Source organism: Moschus berezovskii, chromosome 11 (genome assembly GCF_049115385.1).
Source record: "Moschus berezovskii isolate FMDL1 chromosome 11, NW_MosBer_1.0, whole genome shotgun sequence".
NCBI lineage: Eukaryota > Metazoa > Chordata > Mammalia > Artiodactyla > Moschidae > Moschus > Moschus berezovskii.
Genome location: NC_142470.1, coordinates 93,874,870 through 93,895,574, shown reverse-complemented (window position 1 = coordinate 93,895,574; position 20,705 = coordinate 93,874,870). Strand labels below are relative to the sequence as shown.

Genomic DNA, 20,705 nt, shown 5'->3' with positions numbered 1-20,705 from the left:
GTGGATGAATCTCAGAAACAGTATGCTAAGTGAAAAAGGACCAACACAAAGGACATGTTGTATGATTCCATTTATTTAAAATTTCCAAAAAATACAAATCTACAGAGAAAGAAGGTAAACGGGTACCTGAGGTTGAGAATAGAAGCAGAAACTGTCCTCAAATGAACACAAGGTTTCTTTTTTGGGTGATAAAAAAGTTATAGATTGTGAGGGACTTCCCTAGTGGTCTAGTGGCTAAGACTCCATGTACCCAATGCAGGGAGCCCAGGTTTGATCCCTGGTTAAGGAACTAGATCCCATATGCCGCAGCTAAAGATCCCACATGTTATAACTAAGATCCAGTCCAGACAAATAAATAAATAAAAATAAACAAAATATTCTTTTTAAAAAAACTAGATTGTGAAAATGTCTGCACAACTCTATAAATTCATCAAAAATTTTATAGGATATAAATTCATACTTCAAACTTCAAGAAAACTGTTTAAAAAAGAAAGAAAATCCATCTCTGCTACCTGCAGCAGGTTACTTAAACTATCATCTGTCATCCATAAAAACAAAGTTAATAAAACCGACCTTACAAAATACCTATGAGCACTTTAGTAACACAGATGAAAGTTTTAGCCCTTTTTCTGTCCTATGCCTTAACCCATGCTGCAGAAAATTACTGTATCCAAGATGTTTAACAAACAAAACAACTGAAATCACAGACCCAGTAGTGAAGCACTCTCCTTAAAAACAAACGATAGCACTCTATCGTCAACACTTTTACTGGTACAGAGTACAAAAAGTCTAAATTCTAATGCAAAAATTCTCACATAAAAATGTGAATTCTGTAGCTAACAAAGTTCTATAGTTAATGTTATAGTTAATAATACTACATGAACATCTGAAACTTGGTAAGCGTAGATTTTAAAAGTCCTCATCATAAGAAAAATATGAATTCTAATATGAACACTCTAAGTGATAAGAAAATCAACTAAATGGCAGTTTTCACTAAATTAGTGGCATATAAATAACTGAAATCTTAAAAGTGATGACATTTTAAACTAGATCAAATACTGTATACAAATAGTTATTTGCTTATTCTTTCCATGGCATTTATTTGACTATTTCTCCTCTGAACAACAGTGATGAATACAAGAATTTTCTTTTCTATACAAATCCAACTTCCCAAAGATTTTAGAAGCATTCGAGAGCTTCTCAGGTGAGAATTTTTTAAAAATCATAACTAAGCCAGTCAAAAGAAAAGCTATTCTTATATCTAAGATGCTAAAGCTGTTGCCACAATAGTACTATATAATTTATTCTCCTCTCCTCTTTTAGACAGAAAATATTCACAGGGAGAAAAAAGAGAGGACAAAACATATGTAGATAAATACTAAAAGTCTATTCTGATAAAAATAAAATATATTCCAATCTTCTCAAATGTCTTATGGTATCTCTTGCTCATCCTTTTCATGGTCACAGAAACAAAAACTGATCCGTTACAATCAAAAATGAAATTTTATTTATTTTGGAGATACTCCATGCTCTGTAATTCTAAAAAATGCTCTCTTCCTGATATACAGGTACTAATCCAAAGGAATCTTCTACGTTCATGAAAAAGAGAAACTGAGCAATATACAAAGGAAACATGTTTGCTCTAAAATCTCAATAAATGACAATTTTAAAAAAACAAGATATATGCAGAAATACACAACCAGGAGTATGAAAGTCACAGGGTAAGAACACATGTGAAAATCGCACTGCTCTTGTGCCTGTCATTTAAGCTGGATGGGGGTAGAAAATCTCAGGCTGTTTTCCATGTCCATAGACAAGTCATTCCATTCTGTTAAAGAGTAACTACACAAGAGCATACCTTACTTTTCTCTGATCATTTTAAATAGTTGAAGACCTTGATTGAGGTCAAGGAAAGAAGAATCTTAAGACCTAGTACAAACCTAAACAATAATAAGGGTTAAAATGGTATTCAGTTGATTCAAAAATTCACAAAGTTGGAATGGCAATAAGGCAGCCTGGAACTGGGAAAGTGGAAAGGGAATTCTGCAACTGGGTTAAATTCAGCAGATTTGTTCCTGAAATCTTTAGAAAGGCCTATGTTTAAGACTGGCCTTTGGGTACCTAGCAACTTGGCTTCTGCAATGTTATTTAGGTGGATTAAGGCTGTTTTTACCCACTTGGGACACAGTACCAACTTGCCTACATTGTTCATAAATTATGTGATTATGGCAAACACCTGCTTTCCTTCTGGGAGTCTGGAATTTTAGTATAGCTGTGAGTAGTTACACAGGCAGACTGTGTCTACATGACTAGACCCTAACAGAGATCCTAGATTTAGAAGCAGGCATCCCTGGCCAGAAACTCTGTACACATGTTACAGTGCTGGAAGAACCACCCCTATAGGAGGGAGAATGTTGGAAGCCTATGTATTTGGAAGCCAAAGGTATTTGGATTCCTCCAGATTCTGCCTGACACATCTTTTGTCCCTTGCTGGTCCTGCGGTGTATCACATCTTTTCTAATAAACCACAGTCATACATCTATGAGTCCTTCAAGTGAGGCTGGTCATGGAACCCTCAAAAAAGGTGTTAAAAGCACAGAGACAGAAAGAAATCATAATGTGGAGTTTTAGGGAACCCTATGTGGAAGAATTCAGCCAATATTTTCCTCTTGATCAAATTCACCTTCAACGACAGGGACACGCATACAGATTAAATGCAGAATACTCTGACTCACTGTGAGAAAGAATAAACTAGAAAGACCCAGAAAACATCAGGCAGAGCCAAAGAAACTAGAGGAAAAGAGAGGGAAAAGGGAGAAGGTAAACTGTCAATGACAACTAAAATTAACATTTAAGTCATTATAAATCTTTACTGTTTGGTCAGGTAAGGGAACACAATAAGATTATCAAAATTAGTTTCAAAGGGTATACCTTTCTGAATTTCCATTCCTGTAGGAAAACTAGTAAAAAAGATTTTACAAGCGCAGGCATATTTCAGGTACCAGAGAATCTCACTGAATTCTTTTATGGAAACTCAACTGTTTGAAGCAACACAGTACTACGATGGACTGGCCCAAGTCAGCTTCCAGAATGAGGTCACACCAGTGTTTTTATAGAAACACTCCAGTGTTTTGATGGAAACAAGTCAACGCTTCTATGCCCTAGGTTCTCCTAAAATTGCACCTGGTTCACACCAAAAAGTTAACATCTTGACCATCTCTGATAATTGTACACTCTTAGACCTTAAATGTATCTTAAAATTATCTTACTCTCCCACACAGAAATATTTACCAAGTTTTCTTCATTCTCCAATAATCTGCTCAGTTTGCCATCCTATCCATCATTACTTTAGTCCAAAGCCTCCATGATTTCTAAACTATTTCTAGCAACCTCTTCCAACTTTAATCCATCCTTCACAGTACCATCATGCCATCAAAGAGGCTTATAGTCAAGTTCTAATCATCTCCCTCTTTTTCTGAAGAACATTTACTAGCTCTATAACAATCATGGAATAAAATACAAATATCTTAAAATGACATTCAAGGTCCTTCATGATCCTGTCCCAAACAACTGTTCCAGCTTTCTAATCTTGGCCCTCTTACTCTATGCCCCTACAAGGTTACCTACTCAAATGTCTCCAGCACCATGTTGGTACCATGCATGTGTGAAAGGTCAGATAAGGTATGTGATAACTGAAGTGGCAGGGTCAATATCAAACTAAAAACATTCATATCTGTGAAAAACTTTTTCTACCTATGCAGGCCAAACAAAAATCATCTAGAGACAGACCTGTTACTAACCCAGACTTCTGTAACTTCCACAAGATAAGTCAAATCCTGCTCTTAAAAGTAGCCCTGGGTTTTCCTACTTCTGCATTTTATATTTATAGTATTCTGTTTCCAACAAAAAATTCCGCCGCATTCTGTGAAAATTATAGCCATCCTCAAAGTCCACTCAAATATCATCTTCTTCACAATGGCTTCTCTGTGTTCCCCTAATTCAGATATCACCTTCATCCCTTTTTGTCTGTTTCTATAAACTCTTCAATTGTACTTATTATATTTTGATTTATATTACATTTATTTATATACAGTTCTTATCTCTCCAACTGGATTATATGCTGAGGAAACACACAATATTTACTTATTTTTCCATCACTTATTATTCCCTGCACAATTAAGCAACTCTACTCATATCTGAAAAATTCAGATTAACCAAATTTTTTAATTTTGAAGGTTCAATTCAGTTCAGTCGCTCAGTCGTGTCCAACTCTTTGCAACCCCGTGAACCGCAGCACACCAGGCCTCCCTATCCATCACCAGCTGCCAGAGTCTACCCAAACCCATGTCCATTGAGTCGGTGATGCCATCCAGCCATCTCATCCCCTTGACGTTCCTTTCTCCTTTTGTCCTCAATCTTTCCCAGCATCAGGGTCTTTTCAAATGAGTCAGCTCTTCCCATCAGGTGGCCAAAGGATTGGAGTTTCAGCTTCAACATCAGTCCTTCCAATGAACACCCACGACTGATCTCCTTTAGGATGTACTGGTTGGATCTCCTTGCAGTCCAAGGGACTCTCAAGAGTCTTCTCCAGCACCACAGTTCAAAAGCATCAATTCTTCGGCAATCAGCTCTCTTCACAGTCCAACTCTCACATCCATACATGACTACTGGAAAAACCATAGCCTTGACTAGATAGACCTTTGTTGACAAAGGAATGTCTCTGCTTTTTAATATGCTGTCTAGGTTGGTCATAACTTTCCTTTCAAGGAGTAAGCGTCTTTTAATTTCATGGCTGCAATCACCATCTGCCGTGATTTTGGAGCCCCCAAAAATAAAGGTAAGTATCTTAAAAACAATCAAATCTTTACATCAATAACTAGTAAAACCAGACAGGGAAGAATTACCACTACAGAGCCAAAATGAGTTTTGTTTACTAGCCTACTTAATTACTCCCTATAAATAAAATACATTATTCTTAATTTGTGATTAACAGAAACACTGTAAAAGGAAACATCTCTTGTGTGTTCTTGAGGAGGTGGCAAAGATAAAAGAAAGGCTTTCTCCAACCCCAAATAGCAGGTTTTAAATTAAAATCAGAGCCACGAACTGGTAAAAAGTCTTTCAGAGAGAAGGAAAATGACATAGTTCATAAGCTCATATCGACACAGAAGAAAAGAAGCATATTAGAAAGGAATAAAAGAATGTAAAATAACATCTTTTGTTTACTTCATTTTATTTATCTTATTCTTAATTGATATAATGATTTGTTCAAAATAATTACAGCAATAATGTGCTTGATAATTATAGTTTATGAATGGTAACACTGTTATAAGGGATAAGAGCAAGAAATTGTGAATACTGCAAGATACCTGCATTGCACGAATCAGTACAGTGTTACTTGAAAGTATACTTGCATCAGTTGCAAAAGTAGGCTGCAAACTTTACAGCAACCACTAAAAGAAGTAAAAAGAAATGTAACCTATGCTAAGAGAGGAAAGAAAATGAACTAGTGTTAAATGTTCAATTAAAATCAGAGGAAAAAGAAAAAGAAAGACAAGAAAGAACAAGAGCAGTGAATATAAAATGGAAACAAATATAACATATTAATCCAATGATATCAATAATCTTTTAATAGGTGAGTGGAAAGGTCAGTTTTCATTCCAATCCCAAAGAAAGTCAATGCCAAAGAATGCTCAAACTACCGCACAATTGCACTCATCAGGGACGGCGGAGCCTCGTGGTCTGCCGTCTATGGGGTCGCACAGAGTCGGACACGACTGAAGTGACTTAGCAGCAGCAGCACACACTAGTAAAGTCATGCTCAAAATTCTCCAAGCCAGGCTTTAGCTATACATGAATTGTGAACTTCCAGATGTTCAAGCTGGTTTGAGAAAAGACAGAGGAACCAGAGATCAAATTGCCAACATCTGCTGGATCATGGAGAAAGCAAGAGAGTTCCAGAAAAACATCTATTTCTGCTTCACTGACTATGCCAAAGCCTTTGACTGTGTGGATCACAATAAACTGTGGAACATTCTGAAAGAGATGGGAATCCCAGACCACTTGACCTGCCTCTTGAGAAACCTGTATGCAGGTGAGGAAGTAACAGCTAGAACTGGACATGGAAAAGCACACTGGTTCCAAATAGGAAAAGAAGTATGTCAAGGCTGTGTATTGTCACCCTGCTTATTTAACTTACAGGCAGAGTACATCATGAGAAACGCTGGGCTGGAAGAAGCACAAGCTGGAATCAAGATTGCCAGGAGAAGTATCAATAACCTCAGATATGCAGATGACACCACCCTTATGGCAGAAAGTGAAGAGGAACTAAAAAGACTCTTGATGAAAGTGAAAGAGGAGAGTGAAAAAGTTGGCTTGAAGCTCAACATTCAGAAAACCAAGATCATGGCATCCGGTCCCACCACTTCATGGCAAATAGATGGGGAAACAGTGGAAACAGTGGCTGCCTTTAATTTTCTAGGCTCCAAAATCACTGCAGATAGTGATTGCAGCCATGAAATTAAAAGATGCTTACTCTTAGGAGGAAAGTTATGACCAATGTAGACAGTATATTAAAAAGCAGAGACATTACTTTGTCAACAAAGGTCCGTCTAGTCAAGGCTATGGTTTTTCCCGTGGTCATGTATGGATTTGAGAGTTGGACTATAAAGAAAGCTGAGCGCCGAAGAATTGATGCTTCTGAACTGTGGTGTTGGAGAAGACTCTTGAGAGTCCCTTGGACTGCAAGGAGATCCAACCAGTTCATTCTAAAGGAGATCAATCCTGGGTGTTCATTGGAGGGACTGATGCTGAAGCTGAAACTCCAATACTTTGGCCACCTCATGCGACGAGCTGACTCACTGGAAAAGACTCTGATGCTGGGAAAGGTTGGGAGCGGGAGGAGAAGGGGACGACAGAGAATGAGATGGCTAGATGGCATCACCGACTCTGTGGACATGAGTTTGAGTGAACTCCGGGAGTTGGTGATGGACAGGGAGGCCTGGCGTGCTGCAGTTCATGGGGTCACAAAGAGTCAGACACGATTGAGCGACTGAACTGAACTGACTTAACTGTACTGTGCTTTCAAGCTGTCCATGTTACAAAAATATTAGCTGTAACAAAAAGTATTATATGGCTAAAAATATAAACGTATTTTTACAGGGCCATATTTCTCAAACACTTCGAAAGTTACTAAAGAATTCTACTACTTACTTTGAAATTTTTCTGAACAAAAAAGCACTAAAACTGAGGCAAAGGAATTGTTCTATATCTTGACGGTGTTGGATATTTACAAATCTACATCTATCAATATTCATAGACTTCTATGTCATAAAAAATACATTTTACAGTGACCCAAAAATCAATTAAAACTTTAAACTGTAAACAAAGAATAAATGCGAATAATACAGAGAAAGGAATAAAAGAAGGGAAAGATAACAGAGTAAAATGCAAAGAAAAAGAAGTGGGATCATGTTGTTAATCTGAAGAGTGTGTGTTAGTTGCCCCGTCATGTCTGACTCTTTGAGACCCCCATGGACTGTAGCCTACCAGGCTCCTCCATCCATGACATTTTCCAGACAAGAATACCAGAGTAGGTTTCCATTTACTTCTCCAAATTTTAAGAGTAAATAGCTTTTTCAAGATAGATGATTTCTACATATCTCAACTTAACAATATCTCTCAAATGCAATTATATATAATATTAAAAATTATGAATTTCAATAGTAAAGATAATACATGGAAAAAAGAATCAGAATAAAATGCTTAAGATACAACCTCCTGTTTACATTTTAATTACACAAAAATGTGTATGTATAAGTCTTATATATATCACACACAAACACACACACACAAATTTATATATGCATACATATATGTTAGCATTTCCATAATAAGCTTCACTGTCAGTAAACACTGCTGAGGAGAATAAAAGAGGCTTTCACTGCTCATTGTGTACGCTTTTAAATCATGTATACCCATTTTTTAAAAGTCAACAGATTTAACTGAGCAAGGACATTATGGGTCATTTTGTTTTCTCCTCTATATTACTCTTTTTTTTTTTTAAGAAAGCCCTAATGAATATCACTTTTAAATCTGTTTAATATAAGATAATTATAAATACACTTGGATATTTAATTTTTTAGCCCATCATAATTTTCATAATAGTGAAAAATGAGGGAAAAGTTTTTAAATTAGTCACCTGAAGTACTACACAGTCATATATTGGAAAGTCCTATGTGTACCCAACTAAAAGGAGTTTAAAAAAAAAAAACAGGTAAATAGGTTCATGACATAAAAAGCAGCTAATTAAAAAAATCTTGCTGGGAGAAATATCAATAACCTCAGATATGCAGATGACACTACCCTTATGGCAGAAAGTGAAGAGGAACTCAAAAGCCTCTTGATGAAAGTGAAAGAGGAGAGTGAAAAGGTTGGCTTGAAGCTCAACATTCAGAAAACAAAGATCATGGCATCTGGTCCCATCCCTTCATGGGAAATAGATGGAAAAACAGTGAAAACAGTATCAGACTTTATTTTTGGGGGCTCCAAAATCACTGTGGATGCTGATTGCAGCCATGAAATTAAAAGACGCTTGCTCCTTGGAAGGAAAGTTATGACCAACCTTGATAGTATATTAAAAAGCAGACATTACTTTGCCAACCAAGGTCCGTCTAGTCAAGGCAATGGTTTTTCCCGTGGTCATGTATGGATGTGAGAGTTGGACTGTGAAGAAAGCTGACCGCCGAAGAATCGATGCTTTTGAACTGTGGTGTTGGAGAAGACTCTTGAGAGTCCCTTATACTGCAAGGAGATCCAACCAGTCCATTCTAAAGGAAATCAATCCTGGATGTTCATTGGAGGGACTGATGCTAAAGCTGAAACTCCAATACTTTGGCCACCTCATGCGACAAGTTGACTCACTGGAAAAGACTCTGATGCTGGGAAAGGTTGGGGGCAGGAGGAGAAGGGGACGACGGAGAATGAGATGGCTGGATGGCATCACCGACTCTGTGGACAGGGGTTTGAGTGTACTCCGGGAGTTGGTGATGGACAGGGAGGCCTGGCGTACTGTGATTCATGGGGTCGTGGAGAGTCGGACACGACTGAGCGACTGAACTGAACTGAACTGATCTCATTTTTGGAAAATATTTAGTGAAAGTATTACAAATAAATTGCTATTAATTTATTCAACAATTAATTCCTGAGATCCTGTTGTGTACCAGGTACTGAGATGGGTACAGAAGATAAAGAGCAGACCAGTTGCCCTGGAACAGGGAATAGGTTAGGGAAATACCAGAGAACGGAAACGGACACATATCCACATATAAACAATCTCCCAAAAAGCTACTGAACTGCAGTGCTACCGTGGTGGGCTATCTACAAGCATAATCAACAAAATTCCTCCCACCTCTGAATGCTCATGCCACTCCTCTCGTTAGGTATAATTCTTCCCTCCCCTTGAATCCAGTCTTCCAATTTGCGTTGTCAAATAAAATATGGCACAAGTGATACTATGCCACTTCCAAGCCTAAAGATTAAGAGGCCTAAAATTTCTGCTTTCTTGCTACCCTGAATTGCCATGTACTTCAGGACAGATCAGCCGGAAAGGGAAACCATGTGTAGAGAAAGGCACTGAAGAAAAGTAACAACAAGCAGAGATAGGACCAAGATGAGAACTAAGGTGTCTAGTAGACAACCTGCATTACAGCCCCAGACAGAAAGTGAGAGCACCCTGGAACCTCTAGTCTAAGTCAACCTATCTCACCTGACAGCAAATGAAAGAGAGGACTGGTCGCCATTCATCCCTGACCACAAATTTCTAGCCCAAAGAATCATAAGAAAACAAAAAAAGTACTTTAAGGTGATACGCCATGCTACAACTGATAACCGAGATCAAAAATGGGTGCCTGGAAAGCGTATTACTAAAAGAGACACCTAGAAAATATAATATTGGCTTTGGGGACAAGAGATAGGTGGAAGGTGAAAAGGCAACAAGGAGCCTGAAAAGTAGACAAGCAGTAAGGACACTGTGAGCAGAAGGGCTATCCATATTATTTCCTGGCAGAAAACAATTAGCATATAACTGTCACATGACATAACTTAGAAGATTAGAGAATCTATAAATCTAAGATTCCCCAAAAAGTATTCAAAGCGTTAATGGCTTCTTCACAGCCAAATATGAGGAGATGTAAGAAGAAAAACATGAGCTAAAGAACTATAAGCAGAATTTAAAAGAAATACTTCTAACTAGGAGTTTCTTGGTTAAAAAATAACTTTCTCATCGCTAGCCTCTATAGATAGCCAAACACTGTCAAGCAAACAGCCTAAGGACAAAGACCAATACAGAGCACTACCAAGAACACGGGCTCAGAATCATCAAATCAAAACCACATCTGTAAAGGCCTGTGTTAGGACCACAGGAAGACTTCAGACCATGCTCAGGCAGGTAAAAGGGCTTCTGAGAAATTACACGACCCTAACTTGGGCTCCAAAGTGGAGAGAATCCTGTCTCAGTAAGAAAGTGGAGAGAATCTTGTCTCAGTAAGAACTTTGCATGTGACTTATGTCTAATGGAATGCACTTCTAATCTTATATATAGAAAACCCTCAAAGTGGTTAATGGAATTCTATCAGTTTGTACTAAAAACACTATCTCAAATGAAAAGAGGCCTTTAGGCTTTTAACTGTCACATAAAGCAGAATAAAACTGCTACTCAGATGCAAACAAAGCCCATTTCTTATGGAAAAGTAAAAAGGACTCAAGGAATACAGCCAAGAGCCAAAAGGACCCAGCCAAGAGCTAAGAATAATACAGATCTTCCTCAGCTTACAATGGGGTTAAGTCTAAATAAATCCATTATAAGTTGAAAATACATTTACTACACCTAACCTACTAAATATTATAGCTTAGCCTAGCCTATCTTAAGTGTGCTTACAACATTTTCAAGCCTGAAGATGGGCAAAATTATCTAAAACGAAGTGTATTTTATAATAAAATGCTGAATCTCTCATGTAATTTATTGAATGTGCTGTGCTTAGTCGTTCAGTAATGTCCGAGCCTTTGCAACCCCATGGACTATAGCCCACCAGTCTTCTCTGTCCATGGGGATTCTCCAGGCAAGAATACTGGAGTGGGTTGCCATGCCCTCCTCCAGGGGATCTTCCCAACCCAAGGATCAAACTCAGGTCTCCTGCACTGCTGAGCTACCCGGGAAGCCCAACTGTACTGAAAATGAAAAACAGAATTGTTGTCTGAGTACTAAAGGATTTTTAAGTGTATTGGGTGTTCACCCTCATGATCAGAAGGCTGACTGGGAGCTGCGACTCCCTGCCACTGCCTAGAAACATGAGAGAGTATCATACATATTGCTAGCCTGGGAAAAGATCAAAATTCAAAGTACAGTTTCTACTTAATATGTATCACTTTCACACCATCAAAAAGCCAAAAAATCCTAAGTGAAGCCAGCATAAATCAGGAACCATCTGTAATGAATTATGAAACCACTATCAGAAGATAGAACCAAGCCATAATCAAGGACATTTTCTGTTCCCTGGTTAGATTTCAGAACTGCTTTAGAACAGAGACTACTACATGCTTTTCATTTTTCCACCCTTCAATGTGATTAACTGTCTTTGTCTCAAAACTGTATACTAAGTATATTGCGGGGGGGTCGGGGTGGGGTGGACAACGGGGAGACTTGCCTTCCTAGTTCACAGGTATCCAAATCAAATAGAGCTGTACCCAAGGAGCCTCATCCACATTCCAAATTCAGATGATAAAATAATGAACTTTGAACCTGATGTCATAACTGGATGAGATTTCTGGGCATCTGAGGAGATGTCCTCATGTTGGAGAAACATGAATTGTCCACCACAGGAAGAACCGTGGTAGTTCATCAACAAAGATGCCTGCCAACAATTCCTCCTACTCCTGTATACATACGCTACTCCTCCCATCAAGAGGTGGCATCTATTTCTCCTTTGGAAAACAAAATGCAGTGGAAATGATGATATGCAGTTTTCGGCCTAGTCCTTAACAAGCCAAGAAATTTCTGGTTTTGTTCTGTTACCCAGAATCACCATGTAAAGAAATCCAGACCATCCTTCTAGAGACAGGCCAAAAAGATAGAAAAGCCCTGGCGATAAAAAAAAAAAAAAAAAAAAACGGCCATAGAGAACAAATGAGGTATCTCAAGTAAAAGTCAGCACTAGAGTCATCTTGGATCCTCAAGGCCTATTCCAATCATCTCAGTCAGTGTCTTGTGGTCCAGAGCAAGGTGTTCCCTACTCAAACTCCTGACCCCAAAATTGTGAGCAATAAAACAGTTATAATTCTAAATCATAAGTTTTGAAGCAATTTGTTATTCAGTAAAGGATAACTGATACAGGTATGGTAAGCTAAGTGACATAAGCAGTGCTTGCAGCAAAGGTTACAAAGGAAAAGCACTGGGAACTTTTGAAAGAGTAAGTATTAGGGATCCTAATGTAATCTGAGAGATAAGGAAGGTGTTCCTGAGAAGTGATATACTTAAAGTGGTAATTTAATGTTATTTAATAGGGAGGAACATAAATTTTGTTATTTAATAGGAACGAACATACATTTTGTTCACTGGTTTCAAATTTCTATTTTCCTACATTTCCACATTACCTGTTTTACTTTTGAAATAACATTTTAGCCAGGACAAAAGTTTTTTACTGCCCTGTTGCAGTTGAAGAATGGGATGCTCTGATGACACTAGCATTTTAAAAAGTAAACAGGCTATACTGCTTTAAAATTTTCTGAAGAATTAGAATGTATTAAAACACAATTAACCTAAAATTGGTAAAGAATCCGCCTGCAATGCAGGAGACCCCGGTTTGATTCCTGGGTCGGGAAGATCTGACGGCGAAGGGAAAGGCTACCCACTCCATTATTCTTGGGCTTCCCTTGTGGCTCAGCTGGTAAAGAATCTGCCTGCAATGTGAGAGACCTGGGTTCGATTCCTGGGTTGGGAAGATCCCCTGGAGAAGAGAAAGGCTACCCACTTCAGTATTCTGGCCTGGAGAATTCCTGGAGAATTCTATGGGGTCGCAAAGAGTTGGACATGACTGAGCGACTTTCACTTTCATGACCTAAAATTATACTGCTTACAATTTAATATCACTCTATTTTTTTCAAACTTCTTCAGCTATGTAATCCCTCATAGTTATTTTTGTGAAAAGATGTGGACAACATGAGACTGAGAGAAATAAATACTTTGATAACAATTAAGAATGAAAGGACTCCCAAAACTGCAATAATGTAATAAAACCAACATGAAAAAATTAAATAAAATTAATTGAGACATTCACGTTTAGGGTTAAAAAGAAATCAACCACTGAAGTACAAGAGAAGAAAATAATCTAGTTTAACAGTATAAAAAATCCTTGGGGTTTGAGCTGACCACAAATATACCAGACATATATATTACTTAATATATTAAGTAAGCCATATCAGCATAAAAATTGTTAATCTCATACTTCATTAACACATTTAATTAACAAATATTTACTGCAAACCTAAGATGTACCACTATTTTCCTAAGAGAATACAGCAATGAGGACCAGAGAAGGAATAATCTCACCCTATTTAGAACTAATCAAACTAAAAATATATGGAATATTAAGTCCATATGAAGGAAATGGTTGAAAAAATTACAGAAATGTGACCTTCAAAAGAAAAACGTTCTAATTTGAATACTGCCCCAAGGAAGAAAGAAAGCTCTTAAAACAATTCTTTCATTTTACCAAAATAATGACTACCATGTGACAGGCTTTTCACGACTGAGCGACTGAACTGAACTGAACTGATGTGACAGGCGCTGTGCTAGGCACTGGGGTGTAAGTGGAGCACAAAGCGTCCCTGTCTTCACTCTACTTATAGTCTAGAGAGCATGCTAGCCTCGAAGACCTTTTAGCAGGTACCAAGTAATAATGTCAGCATTTTTTATAACAGAGATCTCTTTTATAATAGATCTATGTTATATATAATCTCACTTATTATATATTACTACATAATAATTGCTTTTATAATAGAGATTCACATACTTTGATAAAGGTTGAAAATTACCTCCAAAGTTACTCCCAAATCTAAAATTTTATGCTTACTTGGAGCACTATACCATGAAAGAATGTAACTGTTATTCTGAGATAAATATATAATGAATAAGATAACAGGCAAACCAATACATACAAACACACAGACACATGGGTTTTCTTTTTAATATTTTTACCTAATAAAACAACCATGCCACTTCATACATTTAACCTTCACAGGCAAACTACTCAAAACCAGCTTCACTCCACATTCAGAAAAATCTAATCTCAAATTCTTTATTTCACTGTAACAAGAATTTTTAAATCTCTTTATCCTAGAGATCATCTTACCCTAGTTAAAATAATTCCAAAGAAATTAATATCCATGATTTCTCTAGGATTTCTTATATTAATTAATATACCTTTCCATGGCTTTAGCTGTATAAGGCAAATGCATTTCAATACTGTGTTCATCTTCATCTGTCTGCAGAGACATGCGTTCAAACATTCCTGTCTTCCATAGTTCTCCGTAAACTAGAGGTTTCAAAATATAGTAAAACAAATGTATTAATATATATCCTTATCCTGTGAGACTACCCAGTAACACAAAACTACATGCTTTGGCAAGAGACAAAAGTACCACGTAATATTCTCCTTTGGTTTTAGTTTTAAAAAAAAGGAAAAAACAACTAGCTTCTTATATAAGACAAAACAGTCAGACACGTAATGATTTACTCAGCATTTTCATATGTTATATAGTTACACAAAAAATAATAATTAAAATTTTCATCAGGTCCTTTCACTATATCTAAAATCACCTCTAAGTTTAAGATTTTCCTTGACCTTAATCAACCAGTAGATACTAACAAGAACGGTTGATCAAAACTCCTACTGAAATACGGAAAAATCCCCCAGTCTACTTCCTCATGAGGTTTAATAATACAGTTTTTGAGTTTTGTTTTATTTTTTAAATAAAATGTATAGGATTATTGTTTTATACCTCAGGTTTTGTTATATCAAGAACAGAAAATTCCTACTGAAAATGTTATTCTCCTCAACATTAAGAATTAAACTTGTCAGGTAGACTGGAATATAAATTTACCACAGGACCATGCCTTAATCTTACATTTTTAAAATGATTTAGCAATTCAGACCCTTCTGGTGGATTATACTTAAAACCAGATATTATATAGCAAGAAAATAATGGAATCTAATGTTAAAAAAGACACAAGAATATTTTTACTTTATCATTGAACAGAACCAGCATTTTTATAACTACATCCTTAAATCGGTTTACCAATATCAAAGAAAGAAACAAATAACTGTATGACTTTTCTTCTATGAAACTGTATCTGATTAAAAATTCTCATTGTTAGGCTATCCAAAACCAAAATTTTCTGAATGCTCTAACAAGGTTTTACAAATCAAGTGTGACCTGGAGGGTGGACGAAGGTAGTAAAAAGGTACCAACTTCCAGTCATAAGTACTGGGGATGTTATGTACAATACGATAAATATAATGAACACTGCCACATGTTATACAGTAAAGCTGTGGAGAGTAAATCCTAAGAGTTCTCGTCATAAGGGAAAAATTTTTTTTGTTTCTTTAATTTTGTATCTATATGAGATGATATTCACTAAACTTATCATTTCGTGATACGTGAAAAGTGAAATTACTGTGTCATACTTTAAAACTTATAGTGCCGTATGTCAATTATATCTCAATAAAACTGGAAGAAAAAATAAAAATTTTAAAAGCATTTTAAAAACTTAAAAATTACATACCCTAAAGCCATTCCAGGGAGTAAGGTTAGAAATATTCTAGTTTTGTGAATAAGCTATATCCTAACAACAAAATGCTAATACTCTATAAAGCCCAAAATTATGAAAATTTAAGCCTAAAGTTGGAGAAGGAAATGGCAACCCACTCCAGTGTTCTTGCCTGGAGAATCCCAAGGACGGCGGAGCCTGGTGGGCTGCCGTCTATGGGGTTGCACAGAGTCGGACACGACTGAAGCGACTTAGCAGCAGCAGCAGCAAGCCTAAAGTTTAAAAAGAGGTGACCATTTCCTTTGCAATCAGCTTCTTTTATTCTACAAAAGAATTTGCTGCAAAATTTCTTAAAACAATAAGCACTCAACATAATTAAAATATAATATGATGAACTGGAAAGACAGACACCAAGTTCATGAATGTGGTTACCTTCAGGAATGTGGGAATATACAGTGAGCTCAGATGAGGGGAAAGTCTGAGTCAAGTGTGAAAGATAAGTACACGAGTGTCTGTTATAGTAGTTTCCATAGTGTTTGGAATTTTTAAAATCATGTTTACCCATTCCTCCAAAAATACTATTAAAAGTCAGAAAAAGTTTTTCTTTACACATTCAATGTACAAAATGAGAGACAACTAAATAAAAAATGTGATGCCTGGAATCTTATTTTAAAAATCAAAATAATAGGTATGCTTTATAAATAAAATACACTTAAGATTTATGTAGCACTCTTCTTGCTGAGTTTCACAACTACAGTCTCATTTTTTCCCATAAAAACCATAAGGAAATAAAATCATTATCCTAATTATCCATTTACAGTGAGGGAATTGTTATACACAGAGGAAGACTAACATGCCCAAAATCTTTCAACTAGTTGTTGTGGGTACCAATTTCTTTTCTGATGGTACAATGAGTACATGGTACTTCCCTGATTATAAATACAACCACTACAGTTCAGAGACTAGTGAATCTACAGATTTTTGTGGCTGGCAGAAAAACTGCATTTGTCTTTCAGGCATATGGAAGATATTCTTAGTTTTTGTTTTTTGCAGATTAGTTACAACAAATTTTATTTTTAAAATTCAAATATTACAAAAGTAATACTTTTAATTTAAAATAAACTCATAATTCCTATTTTTAAAAACTTCATTTACAAGCTAGAAGAGTTCTATATACTTACTCTTTTGGTCAATACGAAGGTCATACAGAGGTGTTCTATATATATCCACACTGGAAAGTGCACATCGAGAAAGGGGCACATGATGAGAAGGCCCAAGGATGAAAATTCTCCGGCTAGGAGATACACAACAAAAAACACAGGACAATTGCACTTCTACACAAACTTTATTAAATAAAAAGAAAAAAAGTAATTTTAAAAAATTACATGTAATACTGCTTTCCTTCTTGATTTCATCACCTACTGTTACATGCTAAATTGTGTTCCCTTGATATCATCCGTAAAGTCCACCCCCCGTACCTTAAAATGGAACCTATTTGGAGATAAGGTCTTTGAAGAGGTGGTCAAGTTAAGGTGAGGCCTGAATTCAATATGACTGGTGTCCTGACAAGAAGAGGAAGAGACACCAAGGGTGTACACACACAAAATGGTAACTGGCCACATGAAGAGACATCAGGAGACAGCCATCTGCAAGCCAAGGAAGGGGCCTCACAAGAAACCAGACCTGTCAACACCTGCATCGTGGACTTTTCCAGCATCCAGAACGAGGAGAAAATAAATTTCTGTTGTTCCAGTCACCTAGTTCATGGTGTTTTGTTATGGCAGCACTAGCAAACTAGTGTACCTAATGACTTACTTCTCAATTAAGTTCAATTCCTTATCTCTGTCTTTCTGTTGAAAGGGCTTTAAAAGAACCATGTTCAATACCTGGAAATACCAGTTACTAATTATTTACAGTAAACCAACTGACTATACTTAAAATCACCTCTGTATTCACAATGGCTAGAACACAAGTTTTCAATAGCTATATTAATTGCATTTTAAACATTCCAGCTATTAAAATAAAATCTCAAACACATCCTAAACTTGCCTACAACTGTATAAAGTCTGAAAATCCAACATATCACTACAAAGAATTATTCAGATAAAGCAATTTCCACATTTCTTCCATGGCAGAGAAGAAAGGCATCTTGTTGGGAAGAACTCAGTGTAATAAGCTTTCTCTGTTCCTATTCAAGTAGTAGTCATTCTCAAAAACAAAGAAACTTAATTATGTGTTCTTTTCACTATAGGCTAAAGAAAAGAATGGGGCTAACTTGTAGCTTAAATTTTTACAATCTCTTTATCTTAAACACCAAGATTTAAATGGACGAATTCTCATTTTATCTCGAACATCTCTATGATCTGAATTCCAAAACTCTCCATTTTCTCTATTCTCTCAGATTTATATGAACAAAACTTTCCCCACCACACACACGCTCACAGACAGGAAACTGTAAGAAAAAAGAATATATATATATGTAAACTATATACCTAGAAAATTAAGACCTATTCATTGCTCAATTAAGGGACAAACATTCAAAGATTGAGACACCAGAGCTCTATCTGTTTCACATCAAAAAACCTGCAGGCCAAGGAATGTGTGATATATTGCAAAGTATTTATTTTGATAAAATTCTATTACAGGTTAAGAAAATTAACCCATGGTTGGGTGTATCTTACTTGCTATCTGAGGTGTTGGGAGGCTTGGGGGAGATAGGAAAGATGTGGGTAAGGAAAAGGTGATTCTCAGTTTAGTCCCAAAATCTCCTGAAGAAACTGCAATCCTCAAAATGTCACTCAGAGCAGACATGTTAAGACCACAAGGCATTTCTAGTCAGAAACGTAATCTCCCCTCCTTTTCTCACCTCCCCTGCTAATACTCACTTCCTGTCATCATCTCTATGATCAAATCAATAAAGTTTAAGGAAAAAAAAATCAAATCCACAGATTCCTAAATGAACAAAAAGATACCACTATGTTCTCATACCTTAATGGCATATAAATAACACCACACTTTCTAAAATTAAAGTCTAATGTGGGACATAAATAATGGTATATCTGAGTGTTTAGGAAACTTGCTTAAGGACAGGTACTATATTCAGTTCAGTTTAGTCGCTCAGTCGTGTCCGACTCTTTGCGACCCCATGAATCACAGCACGCCAGGCCTCCCTGTCCATCACCAACTCCCGGAGTTCACTCAAACTCACATCCATCGAAGCGGTGATGCCATCCAGCCATCTCATTCTCTGTCGTCCCCTTCTCCTCCTGCCCCCAATCCCTCCCAGCTATACTGGGTTGGCAAAAAAATTCCTTCTGGTTTTTCCACAGGATGTAAGCAGAAAACTCTAACAAATTTTCTGGCCAACCCAGTATGAATTAAGAACTAAGTAAGAAAAGAAAAGCATTTTTATCATTGAGGAATGTATTTCTAAGAAAAGAAGACTAGAATACTTAAAATCAGAGCACTCCTGGAAATTCAGAATAATTAAAGCATGAAATGACTTTTATAATATCAATTGAGGCACAGATATGTTTCATAGGTAAGTGTAACAAGGTTCTTCTGACAGTGACTAAAAGATGAGTATTACTTCAGAAATAAAGACCCGAGGTCAGAAATTCTAACCGCTTCCTCTAATCTAATACGTGGCTATTCATCTTGCTTGCGTTTTCGTCAGACCCAACTGAGATGAAAAGATAAAGCCTAGTGTGGAAAAGAGCCCCCATCAGTCTGAATCATCCGGCTGGGTACCCCAAAGGTTGAAACCCACCCAAAAGCAACATAGTGAAGTTCTGCATTTAGTTAAGAGAGATACCAGGGAAAAAAAGAGATTTAAGTCCCATCAATACAAAACCCTTAAAAGTGATATACCAAAAAACAAACCAGAAAAGGCTAGGTATTGTTGAAAAGAAGGAAAAACAAAGTACACACTAAATGAGTACTAATCTCAGACTGAATCTCTGTGTTAGCTATATGCTAAAAGACAACAGCATAAATAAAAAATAACATCTTTTCTCTTTCTTCCCCCCTAGATCGCTAGGTCCATAAACACCTAAGCCATACACATATTTTGGAGAGAAATGGATAATACAAGCATTGGAAGTGATGCCACTTTCTCTCCCTTTAATTAATTACAAAGTGCTTTGTTGTAAAGGGGTTACTTTTAAAATATCCGCATATAATCACTGTTACCATACATATAAAAGAAACCTTTAATATGAAAAAATAGGAAAAAAATCAGTAGGCATTATTTCAGAAATAATGTAGTTTACATACAATAATACCTCCAGAGAATCCACATTTGTGGAGTTACTAAGAGAGTAGTCCGTGCACTCAATACATGAGCTACTTAAGTGCCTGTTCTCATAAATAGTCAACTATTTATACTAAATTATGGAACACAAGTAATTTTTTTTTAATGTTTCATAGCAAGTGGAGATATTTTAGCTAAAGAATAAAATGTCATGTGGCCCCAAAGAAGATTCCTTTTGGCTCTCTTTTTCTGCCCTGCAAGGTTTTCTGAAAGATACAAATCAAAATCAAGTTACTATCTAAGTAACATCCTGAGTTTCAGTTTTTAAAGTTTCAGTAATAGGAAAAGAGTTTGCAACTATAAATATGGGAAAGAATGTATCATTTTAAAAATTCCTTAAATGGCCAGAGTACTCTTTCTAAAATATGAATCAGATCATATCACTCTCCTGCTTAAAACGTCTTTCAAAGGTTTTTCATGGTCAGAGGATAAAATCAAAAATCCTTAAAACAGGTTCTAGAGTCTCAAATGAACTGGTCCTTCCAGTGTGATTCTCCCCCACTTAGACCACAGTACTTTATGCACACTGGTCTTCTTTGCAGTGCCCTGATGACAAGGATAAAGTAAAGT

The 20,705-nt window shown here is 36.6% G+C and overlaps 1 protein-coding gene across 4 annotated transcripts in view; it reads right to left on the bottom strand.

The window, feature by feature from the left end:
• Window positions 1-20,705, bottom strand: part of LOC129539885 (protein MEMO1) — a 128,628-nt gene that overhangs the window by 39,358 nt on the left and 68,565 nt on the right. For 3 of the 4 annotated variants that reach the window (XR_016038619.1, XM_055400911.2, XM_088841562.1), the window contains 2 exons: window positions 17,005-17,117; window positions 14,477-14,588 (listed from right to left, as the gene is read on the bottom strand). The exons of the other annotated variant lie outside the window; for it this stretch is intronic. Coding sequence is in view for 2 of the 3 variants with exons in the window: in XM_055400911.2 (XP_055256886.1) it covers window positions 14,477-14,588; window positions 17,005-17,117 (225 nt within the window). In the remaining variant the exon portion in view is untranslated. The remainder of the gene's footprint in view (window positions 1-14,476; window positions 14,589-17,004; window positions 17,118-20,705) is intronic. 4 annotated transcript variants of the gene reach the window in all.